The sequence below is a fragment of the Helianthus annuus genome, chromosome 3 (genome assembly GCF_002127325.2).
Source record: "Helianthus annuus cultivar XRQ/B chromosome 3, HanXRQr2.0-SUNRISE, whole genome shotgun sequence".
NCBI classification, from domain to species: domain Eukaryota; kingdom Viridiplantae; phylum Streptophyta; class Magnoliopsida; order Asterales; family Asteraceae; genus Helianthus; species Helianthus annuus.
In genome coordinates, this window is record NC_035435.2 from 155,816,731 (window position 1) to 155,831,429 (window position 14,699).

The 14,699-nt window shown below is 36.1% G+C and overlaps 3 protein-coding genes and 1 long non-coding RNA gene across 5 annotated transcripts; 3 read left to right on the forward strand and 1 right to left on the reverse strand.

Moving 5' to 3' along the window:
- The first annotated feature begins 420 nt into the window (after nucleotides 1-420).
- Nucleotides 421-1,154, forward strand: LOC110930389 (early light-induced protein 2, chloroplastic). The gene has a single exon (XM_022173688.2). It carries the CDS (start codon nucleotides 490-492, stop codon nucleotides 997-999), a length of 510 nt encoding a protein of 169 aa, XP_022029380.1. The 5' UTR covers nucleotides 421-489; the 3' UTR covers nucleotides 1,000-1,154.
- Nucleotides 1,155-3,336: 2,182 nt separating this feature from the next.
- On the forward strand, nucleotides 3,337-4,100 carry LOC110930386 (early light-induced protein 2, chloroplastic-like). Its single transcript, XM_022173687.2, has one exon. The coding sequence runs from the start codon at nucleotides 3,412-3,414 to the stop codon at nucleotides 3,955-3,957; it is 546 nt and encodes a 181-aa protein (XP_022029379.1). The 5' UTR covers nucleotides 3,337-3,411; the 3' UTR covers nucleotides 3,958-4,100.
- Nucleotides 4,101-4,695: 595 nt separating this feature from the next.
- Nucleotides 4,696-9,498, reverse strand: LOC118490216 (root allergen protein-like). 2 transcript variants are annotated; one of them, XR_004888693.1, is made up of 3 exons: nucleotides 9,222-9,498; nucleotides 5,216-5,288; nucleotides 4,696-5,104 (listed from the first exon to the last, which is right to left on the reverse strand). XR_004888693.1 is itself a non-coding variant. In XM_035987628.1 (3 exons), the coding sequence occupies exons 1-3, from the start codon at nucleotides 9,276-9,278 to the stop codon at nucleotides 4,818-4,820; spliced, it is 405 nt and encodes a 134-aa protein (XP_035843521.1). In that variant the 5' UTR covers nucleotides 9,279-9,457; the 3' UTR covers nucleotides 4,696-4,817. The 2 variants fall into 2 exon arrangements, 1 of the variants encoding a protein (XP_035843521.1); XM_035987628.1 differs by having other exon boundaries at nucleotides 9,234-9,457.
- A 2,403-nt stretch (nucleotides 9,499-11,901) lies between these two features.
- LOC110930388 lies at nucleotides 11,902-14,494 on the forward strand. Its single transcript, XR_002587781.2, has 3 exons — nucleotides 11,902-12,149; nucleotides 13,568-14,234; nucleotides 14,316-14,494. It is a non-coding gene; the product is annotated as an uncharacterized LOC110930388 (long non-coding RNA).
- The last annotated feature ends 205 nt before the right edge of the window (nucleotides 14,495-14,699 follow it).

A 14,699-nucleotide genomic window follows, 5' to 3' on the forward strand; every position in this document is an offset into this window, starting at 1 on the left:
TTAGTTAGTTTGAGAGTGATGTCAGCAAATACGTTGAAAGTTAGGAGCTGTGTTGTACAAATCAAAAATTTGGAGCGTTATCGGTCAATTGGTGAAAGTTAAAGTTATTAAATCCAATATCCCAAATTTAAATGTCTTAACTCTTGATCCGATCCGACCCGACCGGACCAAATCGGATCGAAAATAATGGCAATATTCCAAACTGCTTTTAAAAAATTTTCGCCCCCCATGAAAAAAATTTCTCAGCGGCCACTGAGTGCACTGAGTGAAATTGCACCACAACAGTATCTCAGCGGCCAATTGGAAAGCCACGTGACACGACCCAAAAAAAGTGAGTGACGTGGCCCTCTAAATATCCAGTATTGGTCTCCACCCCTCCCCTATATAACTATCCGACCACCATATCAACATTCATTCAACAACCACAATAAAACAAGTTGTTAACAACCTTCATTCCACAACCTTCTTCTCTCAATCATTCATTCTAACATGGCAGCTACTTCAGTCTTCATGGCAACCCCCGTTGCACGTCTCACCACTCAACATCTCCGAAAAAACATCAACTTTTCTGTCGTTAGGTGCATGTCACAAGATCAACAATCTTCAACCGACTATTCCAAAACTCCAGCAGCACCAACTCCGCCACCGAAGAAGGTGAGCACTAAGTTCTCCGACGTGTTGGCGTTCAGTGGGCCTGCACCGGAGAGGATAAACGGAAGGTTAGCGATGATAGGGTTTGTGTCGGCTATGGCGGTCGAGTTAAGCAGCGGTCAAGATGTGTTCGCTCAGATCTCACACGGTGGAGTTCCGGCGTTTGTAGCGACGAGTTTGGTACTGTCGCTGGGGTCGTTGGTGCCGTTGTTTAAAGGGGTGAGAGCGGAGTCAAAGTCGAGTGGGTTGATGACGTCGGATGCAGAGCTGTGGAACGGACGGGCTGCGATGTTGGGTTTGGTTGCTTTGGCTTTTACCGAATATGTGACGGGCAGTGCCCTTATATGATGAATTTTTCTATATAACAAAGAGACTACAGGTACTTACATTTAAATCGTGGTCTTAGATGAAAGTTTGAATATCGAATTAGAATGTTTGTAGACATGTACTTTAAAAGCTTGTAAGTATATGAGTAAATGATGAAATATTTTGATTTATGAATACTCTTGCCTAAGTACATATAATTGTCAAGTACATATATCGACTTATGATGTGCTAGCTATAAGTATTCTATCTATCATAGAGGTAAGTTTTTGCATACATCTCACCCTCGTAGACTCTACCAATAGCTTGACTATAGATGGGATTATACTTTGTACGGTTGTTGTTGTATGTGCTATCTTACATAATGGTTCCATCTAAGGCTGTAAACGAACCGAATGTTCAACGAACATTTTGTGAACCGTGCGACGAGAAGCTTGTTCACTTTCGTTTGATTAATGAACGAACAAGAAATTCCGTTCGGTTAGTGAAATGAACGAACACGAACGTATGTCTCGTTCGTTCAATTGTGTTTGTGAACGTTTGGTAATGTGTTTGTAAACATTCATTCGTTCATCCCGTTGGTTTATGTTGCTCATTAAAGATTTTTTTTTTTTATAAACTTTTTATATTCTTTAATTCTTATTTATCTCCTTACCCAAACAAATAAAATACAAAACTTTGTCTCCACCTTATTTATGCACACTTCCACTTTCATTCTTATTTTCACATCAAAAACAACTATCGACCTTCGTTTAACGATTAGTCATTGGGGTACTCATGCCTAAAGTTAATGAGAGCCACTTGAATGATGTCGTCCTCCCTGAGGTCACCACCCTCGTAATCCACGGCGGTGTGGATCGTCTCGAATCTTTCGCAATCCAGACGGATTACCCTAAAACAAGACGAAAGGGTGTCGACAGTTCGGGTGGTCTCACAATGGACGCAAAAGTGTTGTCAGATTGTCCTTCAAAAAACACCGCTCGTTCGCCTATCCGACGTGTGGTGGCTCAAAGCTTCGACCCACGACTTGCAAAGTGCAATACCTTCTTCTTCTTCGGTCCACGCAACGGTTGCCATCCTCATTTTTTTTTTTGAAATGGAAATGAGTGAGAGTTTATGTAATTTTGGGTGAAGTTGTAGAGTTTGTTAAAAAAATTGGAATGGGTTGTATATATAGGATAAAATTTGATTTTTAAAAATCACCCACATCGAATAACAACGTGCCACGCATTTCATAATTTGTATGGTTTCATGGAAAGCTTGTAAAAGTAAGTGGTTTGCTAACTTACCTTCATACGTCAATCACCACATAGATCATGTCGCATTGGAAAATAACTAATTAAAATCAGATCAGTTTATTAAAAACAAGGCAATTGTTTATATGTCGTCGTCGTCATCATCATCATACTTAGTGAATCCCACCAATAGTAAAACTAAGGTAGAGTTGAGGAGGATAAGATGTAGACAGCATTACCTCTACCCCGTAGGAATAGAGAGGTTGCTTCTAGTGAGACTCCCGACTCGATAGTAGTTTTGCATCAAGCCTTGGATATAAGGCACATAACACTCAACAATTGGGACAAAAGTCGATTAGTGCAAGTACCACTTGTCTTTCGGCTATCAACGCCATCACATAATACATGATAAACGGTCCCTTGCTTTTTAACGTTATGTACACGAAATTAGTAAAATAACGTCAAAATTAGTGGACTTTCACTTTTGGCCTCCGAGGGCCCACACATATATACATTTTATGGCCCACACTAGGTATTTACGTTTATACGTAATATTAACATATCATACACGATATGGCCTTTACTAAATCGATATCGTGAAGGATGGTTGGAGCAAATCAACGTAACATGTCATAAGCCCATAACTACAACATGAACAAATGATCAAAACCTCTTACGCATTGCCAGGTGTTACCTTGAATGAGTTTTTATACAAAAATACTAAGACACATGTGATTTAGTAAATACATCTTTTAAATATTAAACGTACGTGATTTAAAAAAATACATGAATACCTAGTTGTTTGTTGAATATCACCAAGTAAATACACCAAAGGTGTAAACACCGACACATCACCTAGTTACCACTAATCCATACTTGTTGAAGACATTAGACTAACCAAATCATATTTAAAAATTGAACTTTATGCAAACAATCTGGAAAGTCCCATGGTCCAATCAGTCCACTGGTACTAAAACTGCACATGTAGAGGCCGAACTCACCACAACAACGTCCCAGCGGCTAATTCGAAAGCCACGTGACCCAACCCAAAAAGTGAGTAACGTGGCCCTCTTAATATCCAGTCTTTGTCTTCACCCCCTCCCCTATATAACCCAACCCACCAACTCTACAACCACCATCAACAACCACAACCTTAATTAACATTAATAATCCCACGACCTTCTCTCAATCATCCATTGCAATGGCAGCTACTTCAGTCTTCATGGCTACCCCAGTTGCACGTCTCACCACCACCCCTTCTTCATCTACAAGAAACGTCAACTTTGCTGTCGTCAGGTGCATGTCACAAGATCAACAACCTTCAACCGACGCTTCCAAAACTCCAGCAGCACCAACTCCGCCGCCAATGAACACTCCACCACCGCCACCACCGGCGCCCAAGGTCAGCACCAAGTTTTCCGACGTGTTGGCGTTCGGTGGGCCTGCACCGGAGAGGATTAACGGAAGGTTAGCGATGATAGGGTTTGTGTCAGCGATGGCGGTCGAGTTGAGCAACGGTCAAGATGTGTTCGCTCAGATCTCTCACGGTGGTGTACCGGCGTTTGTAGCGACGAGTTTGGTGCTGTCGGTGGCGTCGTTGGTGCCGTTGTTTAAAGGGGTGAGGGCAGAGTCGAAGTCGAGTGGGTTGATGACGTCGGATGCAGAGCTGTGGAACGGTCGGGCTGCGATGTTGGGTTTGGTTGCTTTGGCTTTCACCGAGTATGTGACTGGAACTCCGCTTGTTTGATTAATTTTTGTGTAGGAAAAAGGATGTATAAACACAAAGAAATTATTTTCAGATTGTGAATTTAGATAATTTTGTCAAGAAATGTTAGTAGACATGTACTTTGAAAGATATCTATGAAAGTATATGAATTGTTGCAAGTACAAGTGTAACTGAGCAGCCCAGGTAGCCCAGGTACTAGGTACTGGTGGAGTGTTTTGGTGAAAGACTTGATGTTAATTGTGACGCAGATTCGACTCTCACTCTCTCTATTATTTTCTGCGGCATCCAAGTTTCTAAGTATTGGAAATTTCTATTAAAACAAAATGTCCCCTGTGTTTCTAAATTCCAAAACCGACAGTCCGTCCTCTTTCCGTAACCAGCGAAGAATGATTAGGATTGATGATTAAAATTATATCTATTTATCCGTTCTTTAGGGCAAAGATGTTACTTTACCACCAGTTTAATTAGCCTGAATTAAGATGTAGCCTGAGTAAGACGCCTGAACTTCAAATTTCAAACTAACAACACGCCTCTTCATTTTCCCTAGACCAGTTAAACCGTTTATGAAGTCAATTAAACTAAAATTGATTCCAACCATTCTAACAATTAGGTTATGGCACAAAAGTGTGTACAACTAGAGATGCATAAAAGTGTAGTGATCATGCTGCTTATAAATTCTTTTTTGTCATTGTTTTACACTTATTATGTGTGTCTCAAGATGTTTTAGAGAGTTACAACTACTTTATCAACACTAATTAGTCTGTAAATTAGAAAATTTATTATGCGTACTTAATATATTTTATTGTTCATTATTACATGAAACAAAAATAGAGTACAATGATGTCACAGTCGAACACATCACCATTATCTAGGTGAAAGCATTAGTAAACTTCAGGATGGGCAATAGCATAAGACTCCATCTTCTTGAAAGTATTCTTGATTGCTTCTTTAGTAATATTAATAACATCATCCATTTGTTTGGCATCACCTTTATACCTAATTACAAATGTTTGTTTGAATACGGATCCTCCATTAGGAGAAGGTATGAACTTCATATGGTGAGTAGCTGTGTTTATTATACCCATCAAGGCGTCTCCTTCAAAGAACGTCCAACTTAGTATAAAGTTGCTTGCGTCAATGTCATCGATTGTGTGCTTTGAACTTGTTCCTGTGACAAGTGTTAGTAAAAACAACTACGCAAAGACATGAAAGAGCTCAATTCGATTTTAAAATTTAAAACTAAATAGTTATATATGTATATCACGGTGTGATCTCTTACCATCAGTATATGTCATGCTCTTGATGCTTCTAACTCCACCATCACCTTTGATAACGCTAATGGTTTTGTAACACTACAACAAAAATGGCTTCTTAGGACCTTTTCTGTGGGACGCCTGTAAAAGAGGGTCCTAAAAAACTATTTAATAGGACTAATGAACTTTTGAGGTCCTTTTATAATATACTCTACTAAACCGGTGTCCTAAAAAACTATTTAATAGGATGGGTGATTTTTTGGGGTCCTATTATCATATAATTTAATAGGACACTTAAAATGTAGATCCTAATAAAGTACTTTATAAGACATTTAATTGTTAGTGTCCCATTATGTGGTACTGTATTAGGACACTTGATCATCTGGGGTCCTATTATAAAATAACTTAATAGGACACGTTGTAGTTAAGTCATAAATGTTCAGTGTTATAGGACCCTTTCTAGTCGAAGTCACATTAGAACTTAACTTAATAGGACACTTACACTTGGGTCTTATAACTTTAAACTTTATAGGACGTTTAATCATTGTGGTGTTATTATAATACACCGTAATAGGACACTTGATATTTGAGTCACAAAACATTAGTTTTATAGGACGCTTATTCGTTAGAGTTTTATTACAAATGCAACCTTTTAGAAGCAACCTTTTTCAAATGAGTTGCATTTGACTATAATGCAACTTCATTAAACATAAAGGTTGCATTAGAAGATCTAATGCAACCTATTGATAAAAAAGTTACGAATTTTACTAAAACTTGCAACCTTTTTCTTAAAAAGTTGTAAATATCAATAAAATTCGCAACCTTTTTTTCGAAAGGTTGCATTTTGAAAATTTAAATGCAAAGTTGTATAGAATCTAATAAATACACGGCTATTATTCACTACTACAAAAATGACTAATTGAAACCATCAGAACTGTGACTAAAACTATTTTTGACATGCTTGTTTTGAAATTACAATCGTTAGCAAGTTGCTAACGATTTACACTACCTAGAAAACAGGGTACTTCAACTATTTGTTTGATTGCATATATTTTTTGCAGTGATATGTGTGCCGATCATTTTCAGAAGGTACAATGGGATATATACAAAACAAATATTGTTACAATAAATTTTCAAGGCACAGCCTAGTAATGAGGATTATCATGTGTTTTTTCCTTTGTTTTTATGCCTTTTTGGGCTTTTTATGTTTACATTAAGCAGAAAATAGGCATGCCGGCTAGAGGAACAAAGGAGCCAACCTACTTGAGATCGGCTAAAAAAAGCTTGAAACAAGCCTAGGCCCGAGCTCGAGCTTAGAAACAAGCTTGTTTAGTAAACGAGCCCAGGAGCAAGCTTCGCATATCGAGCTCGAGTGTCTTGCGAGCCTAAACAAGCCCAATATTTATATAATTTTTAATAATATATTAAATATATATTTTAGTAATAAGAATTACTATTTATAAAATTATGAAAAATAACTTAATTATATATAAAATAATGATTATACTTAATATAAACTAACTAATAAATAATAAAGGAGCCAAACTCGAGCTGTAGAAACAAAGTTTGGATCGAGCCGAGCTTGTGTTTTCATAAGTGTAATGAGCTCGAGATTGAGTTCGGCTTGGCTCGTTTATACCCCTAAGTTGCCAGTCATGGTCACTACAAGTGAACATTTAGATAAGTCCCCAATTTGTATAACTTTACTAGTGATCTATGGGTTTTGGAAATACTACTGGAAAGATAAAGCTGACGAAAAAAGAATCATATGTGCTAATGGAGTTTTAATGATATGTTGGTATCTATATATTTTTGTTTGTGTAGCTTGGATGAGCATCATTTGTATAAAAGTCAAAAAGGGATAACTATGTAAACTTTAACAAGGTTTATAGATCCAAATCGCTGCTCCTCCATGTATATTGATACATCTTATATTGTTGATGCAGTGGTTGAGAGTATTCCCTTCACAATAATTGGGCTATTGACTAGTCGTGCTAGAAAAACATACTAGCAGACTTTGATTTTTCCGAAGATGCGATTTGGAGCAGAAATCTTCTATTACCTGTTGGTTTTATAGGAACATTACTCTTGAGCAGAGTTTGTGTTGTATGACTTCTTTAATATGATTTTGTATGATTATATAGGTGCTAAACTCTTTAAGCTTTCAAGCAATCTTTCTTATTGTATTGCATAGATTTTTTTTATGTCATGTTGGTCAAAACTTGTTCAAAACAGAGTCAAATCAACCATGTTTTTACAACGGGTCATTTTGACTTGTACCCATTTTGGCCAAAATCCGCTCTGACCAACCCAGAATGACAATTTTTAAAACGACATTCCTGACCAACCCCACCCTGACTCATTACCCCGCCCAACAATGGGCGGACCTAGCCTTTAGCCAGGGAGGGCGGCCACACCCTTTGAAAAAAAAATTAGTGTATATTTTAAGCAAAAAAACCCGACCGCACCCCTTAAAAATATGGCTGAACACCTCATCCGCACCCCCAGCAAATAGCTTTTGGGTCCGCCACTGTGCCCAACCGGACAAACTTATTCAGTAATATTTTAGCACGTACCAAGTGATTGTCTCTTGTGATACAATGATGTGGAAGAAGCGAACAGGTTATGAATAGCATTGAGCATAGTATTGATGTCAAAGTCAATGAAACAGACATAATCTCATACCATGTTTACAAAATCAACTAAAACCATCAAACCTTACACAATAGTAGCAAAAAACAACAGCCTATGTACAATATATCTAAAAATTGCTTATAATCCAACACCTAATGCAATAGAGAAATTATTAAAGTAATCTGTATACATGGATATTTATGCAGAAGAATTTGTCTATAAGTTACAGTGGCCCAGAAGTGAAAAAAAGTGAAAAAAGGAATCTTTTATTGTGCAGTTTAAGAACAGTAATGACTTGTGTTTTAGTTTGTGGGCTAATCTTATGTAAATTATGTAATAGATATTTGAATGAAAATATGGACTAGTCTACGACTTGAATGCTGATGTGGCTAAGCTTGATTTTGCAGTTATCATTGTATATGATTCTAATCTAATATGATGTTGTATATACAGGTCTATTTGTGTATACACCATAAAATAAAGACACCGTCCCACCAGCTAATTCCATTGATATTTGTTGTCCAGTATCTTGATATAAGCATCTAGCAAACATTAAGTGATGTGGCAAAGCTTTTCCACATCAACCCACAAGGGAAACGGCCAGCTATGTTCTTAGAAAAAGGATGATGAAAAGTTAGCCACTTTGGTTTGTTCTCTTAGCATTAGTCTAGTCACTAGATTCTATAGGTGGCAACATGGGCGGGTCTAACAGGTTGGGTAATGGGTCAAGTTAGGGTTGTTTTTAGTGCGGAACATAACAAGTCAGGTTGGGTTGACCCGCAAACGTTTTTTGTCTGTTTTTATAAGCTGTTGCTTACGACAAATATGATTACAAAGACTATTATTACACTAATAATATATTACTTTATACAAAATATTTTACAAGGCTGCGAACATAAAAACAATAAATATAATGGGGTTACTTGTGACCTCTTGACCTTGACCCATTTGTATCATTTCTCTTCTAGTTAATTTTTTTATTTAAACCCCTAGGGATAGACCATAACCCAGATGGACTCATGTTTAATAAATGCCCAAAATGGGCATCCTCTGCCATATATTGTACAATATCACTTACCCTGCATTTACCTACAGGGATTACATTCACAAAAATCAACAATAATATATAAGTTTTCTATAGGAACAAACTTCCTTTGGTGATTTACTTAACTATACATGTAGGCAACCTGCTAAATGTTACATACAAACTTACACAATAGTAGCAAAAAACAACAGCCTATATATATATATATCTAAAAATGGCTTATAATCCAACACCTAATGCAATAGAGAAATAATTAAAGGAATCTGTATACATGGATACTTATGCATAAGAATTTGTCTATAAGTTACAGTGGCCCAGAAGTTAATTAAGTGAAAGAAGAAGCATGTGATTACCTAAACACTTACGGGAGATGTTGATTGTAATGAGTGGTCAATTGGATCCTGAGCCATGAGGTCGATTGGTTGTGCCTGTAGTCGAAGCAATTCAAGGGGTCAAAGCATGTGGTTCAATTGGTAGTGGTTCCTGCTAAGCTCCGTCACTGCATATCGATTCAAGGTTAAGGATTGAAGCAACGGTGATGAAAAATACGAGTAGTACAGAAAACCATAAGAAGAAAGAGTCAAAGAGAGACAACTCAGCTTTACGATTAGGAAGTTACGGCATATGAATTAATTTGGTGGGAATTTTGGGAAGGCGGGAGGTTTTTGTGGAGGGAAATCAATTAGCGTGAAGAGGGAATTTTGTAAAGTTGTAAACAAAAATAAAACTTAGAGTAAACTGTCATTTTGGTTCCTGAGGTTTGTTCACTTTTGCTACTTTAGTCCAAAACTCAAACGTTTTAAATCTGGGTCCATGTGGTTTCACTTTTATTGCCATTTTGGTCAAAAAATGAAATCATTTGATATTTGGCTAATAAAATTCTGTTATTTTATCTTTTTTCTTAGGGGCAAAATGGCCAAATATTAGCTGATTTCATTGATTTAATTAATAATGTATTATAATAAAATTATATTGACCGATTTGCCCCTAAGAAAAAGGACAAAATAACAGGATTTTATTAGCTAAATATCAACTGATTTCCTTTTTGGACCAAAATGACAATAAAAGTGAAACCACATGGATCCAGATTTAAAAGATTTGAGTTTTGGACTAAAGTGGTAAAAGTGACCAAACCACAGGGACCAAAATGGCAGTTTACTCTAAAACTTAAATTAGATAAAGAAATTAATATAAAATTGTTTTAGTTTTTTTATTTAAAATATTATAAATTAGTGTTATTTGTACAACAAAGAAACAAAACTAATATATATTATGTAGGCATTTTTTTATACACGAAAATTATGATTAGAGGGGATGTGGCGCCATGCGGTTGGGTCATTCGCCTTGTTTGCGGCTAGGAAACACCTTTCCACCCCTAGGGTTGGTCTTAAAGTTTGTCGCTAGGCAACATGTTGTCGTGATGTTTGGAGATTTTAAGGCTTGAGGAGGTAAGGTCCATCTCTTTAGGGTGTATGTGATTAGTGGCTAGAGTAAAAAGGAGGGTCTATGATTTTAGGGTACTTAGGGTGTAGGGAGTTGTTAGACACTTGAAAGTGGTAAACTTTAAAATCACCCAATAAAAGTGTGCCATGTCATTCAATCATTCAATGAAAAGTGTCTAAACTATGCTCAAAAGTGTTGGCAATAGTTAGACACTTCATGAATTGGTAAACTATTTAAAAAAAAGGAAAAATGTGAGATTGGTTGAGATGGCATGGACACTTCAACGATTGTCAGATAGGTTAGAGGTAAAGCTGTCTACATCTTACTCTCCTCAGACCCTACATTAACTTTGTTATTTGTGAGATTTACTAAGTATGATGATGATGATGATAATGATAATGATGTCAGTTAGGGTTAACTATGGTCAATAGTGATATATTAACCCAATATGACAAGTTAAGAACTTATAAGATATAATAAAGCATTTCCTATGCCATTAAAGTTATCAATGTCTCACCCTTTAATACATGTATTATACGTTACCATTGTTTACGATTACGGCTCGTTATACTCACTTAAGACCTATTAGGACAAGCCAAATCTCTTACCGCCCATTATGGTTTACCATGACTCATTGTAATCCAATATAACCCTTTAAGCCCTAATATGACAGAATAATGTTGTTACATGGTATCCTAAGAGCCATCATTACTATTAAGTCTTAATATGTTCCATTGAGATCTCCGTGACATATTATTGCTCATCATGATCTAACATAACCCACTACAACCCGATGTAACCCTTTATGGCCCAATTTTTTGGTATCGTAAGCTATATTGAGTATCTGTACGATACAAGTATCGTAACGGACCGATACCGACCAAACAACACCGGTACCGGTATGAGTATTCATTTTTATGGGTTTTGAGTCGATGTAAAAAACATGTCTATTGGCAACGATTGCTTTGCCGAGTGCCGGTATCATACTGGTATTGTAATGAACCAGATCGATAATGACCAAAGACAAACATAATATTGTTTAATTTTTTTATTGTACGCCTTTTTTTACTCAGACCCTTGCTTTTTTACGCCTTGTGCCTATGCCCAAGGCGAGACCTGTGCGCCTTGAGTTCCCTAACGCCTTTAATAACTATGGTATGATGTACTAAAATCTATAAATTTGGACATTTTTTATTTTTTCAATATATGTTTTATTTATGCCTTTTAAAATACCTTTAATTTATAGTTAAAAAATATAGTTTCTTAAATATACGTAACTATTGCCAATGAGGTAGTGTTGGAGTGGTTGGGAAAGAATTGGTGTTCCTTGTGACCCAAATTCAATTCCCACTCTCCTCATCATTTTCTGCGACCGAGTAGTCGACCTTGACTACAGCGTCCGGTGTCACGATGGTTGGCATGTCGTTCCATGCCGTTCAAAAAAATATATTTGTAACTATTTAAGATTATCATCAATTAATTGTGTTTCCTCCCCAAAAAAAAAAAAATTAACTCCCTCCCAAATTCTAGTTCCCACTTTCCCCAACAAATTAGAGGATGCTATTTATTTTTCAAATGGGCCAAGCCCATGATACATGATACGAATGAGAGGCCATTCTTGAATACAATACATCAACATCTTATACAGACGGCAGCAAGAAGTGGGAGGCGGCAATCAGAGGTTATCAGCCGCACATCAGAGGACGAACAGAAGACATCAAGGGGGCCGCATATCTATCTTGGAGAGACGCACGAAAGAAAAAGAATCACATATTCTCCAGATTCGTTTTTTTGGACTGTTCGCCGCCCTAATCTGTTTTGTTCGTTCGATTATTGAGGTAAGGGCTTTGATTCTGTTTTCGTTTATCAAATAATCACTGGTGATTGTTGGTAATGTTTCGGCTTGTGATGTTAAGGAATGAAAATGACAACTATGGATAGTTTTTTTTCTTCGGTGACGACAATGATCAGGCAACTGATGCCTTGAAAGCAAAAAAAGAGCATACTATAACTTTTTGATCCACCATAGGGTCACCTATAACTTTTTGTTGCGCATATATGTATCAAGTGTCATGTCCTGTATTAGATTATTGTAAACAGGGGCGGATTTACGTTGAGAACTACGGGTTCACATGAACCCATTCGGTTTCAAATTTTTAGTAGAAATGTTAATACAAAAATTGGTATGAACCCATAAAAAATATTTAGGATGAACACATGAATGAAATTGATGTGTGGCAGATTGGTTAAGTCATATACTTTCATGTATGAGAGATCACGGGTTCAACTCCTCCTTAGGGTAAAGTTTTTTTGATTTTTTTTTTAATTTCAAAATTTAAAATTAAACTTGTCTTAACATTAAACCAGCGCCCCCATGAGGCCATGACCCCATTTCTGAAACCAGCATCCCCAAATGTTTAACTAGGAACTCCACCACTGAAGTTGTTTTCTTGGCAACATTCATGTGGATGCATGCTTTTAATGAATATGTTTTTTTAAATAGAAACCAAACAAATTATATTGTAATCTCATAGGTTTTTAGGGGAAGATCAGCATGGACATCAATAGTTCCTGTAAATTGGTTGTTTTGCAAATAGATGCATATATCGAAAGCAAAACATGAATTATTTTTATTACTAGAGCAGAGTTTATTTTACTATTAGCGGGTTGCATATATCAATCTTTAGTTTTAACTTAGTTGTAGGTCGAAGATGTAATGCAATGTTTTCATCTTAAAAACTCGTAGCGAAAAAGTATAAGTACGTTTTTTTAAATTCGTAAAGACTATCGTATTTAAATTATCGTGTTTCTAATTTCTAATGCCAATGTTTTATTTTATTACTGTATCGTATCTTTATTATGTGATGAACCTTACCCGACCCGAACCGTCGAATCGACCCGAAAACTTTTATGTTCGGTTCTATGAGCATGTATAAATAGTGAACCACTGAACCCACTGAAAAAAATTCCTGGATCCGCCACTGATTGTAAATCTCCCTTAGGGTCTTCTTCATGATTCAAACATGAGACAAAGAAGACAGGAATAAAGAACTCCATGAAATTTCATGTCACATATTTAATTAAGCCTGTCATCCACTTCTTCTCAGATGTGTGCATTTTTTCTCTTTTATTTTCTTTTTTCTACAGTGAGCATGAAAGCCTTAGATAAAACCTTGTTAACTTGAATATTGATACTACTAGCAAGGGCTACACGATTCACATCACTAATGAGATTTTTCTTTTTTGTGTACACCAGTAATGGAAGATAAAAGTATGCAAGGACAAAGCTCCAAAAGACGTATGAATGCTTATGAAAAGAGTAGAATGTCAAGGATTCGAGAGAACCAAAAAAAAATTACAAGCTTTGGGATTGAAAAATATTGTTAAATCTTTGAGAAGTCTAGCAGAGAGTGACAAAACAAAGAAAAAGCATCACTAGGTCGGAGATGAAGTTTTCCTCAAAAGCATTCTAAACTCTACCGAGATTGTAGCAAGAGACGTATGAATGCTTATGAAAAGAGTAGAATGTCCAAAAGACGTATGAATGCTTATGAAAAGAGTAGAATGTCAAGGATTCGAGAGAACCAAAAAAAAAATTACAAGCTTTGGGATTGAAAAATATTGTTAAATCTTTGAGAAGTCTAGCAGAGAGTGACAAAACAAAGAAAAAGCATCACTAGGTCGGAGATGAAGTTTTCCTCAAAAGCATTCTAAACTCTACCGAGATTGTAGCAAGAGGAAGGGTCCAGAGCTTGGACCCAAATGATCTAGTTGGTGGTACAGAGATTGGACCAGAATGGTGTGAGGTAAACGTTCAAGTACCAATAAAAAAAGATGAAAACTTGGTAAGACCATATGGTTTATTTTCTACAATTCAAGATTGTATTGGTGCATCCATCGCATGGCCTTATCCATTTATCTCGGTATGTATTTGTTAAATTTGTGATACAAATAATTTTAATATCATGGAACTTAATGCTTATACATGGATGGTTTATTTGTAGGTAGTCCATGAGGATTGAGGACGCATGATGACTCAAGATTTTATACTTCTTATTTCTTTAATTGCTTTTAATTTCTTTGTTAAAAGTTAAGACTTTATGTTAGATAATGTTAAAACTTATTTATGGATAATGTTTTTGTTATGAACATGCTTATTTGAAATATAATGATTTTTTCATTAGTTGATGTTATACAATAACTATTATGATGTTATATGTTGATGGTCTGTTTATAAAATTGGTTTTATAATCTTATTTGGGATATTAGGACCATTTTCTTGATATTAAAGTAGCTATAACGTTACATCATAAGGGTCCTATAAATTAATTTTTAAGGATGCTTGTATGTGTATCAAAAGATTAAAAGTAGGTAATCACATATTAGAA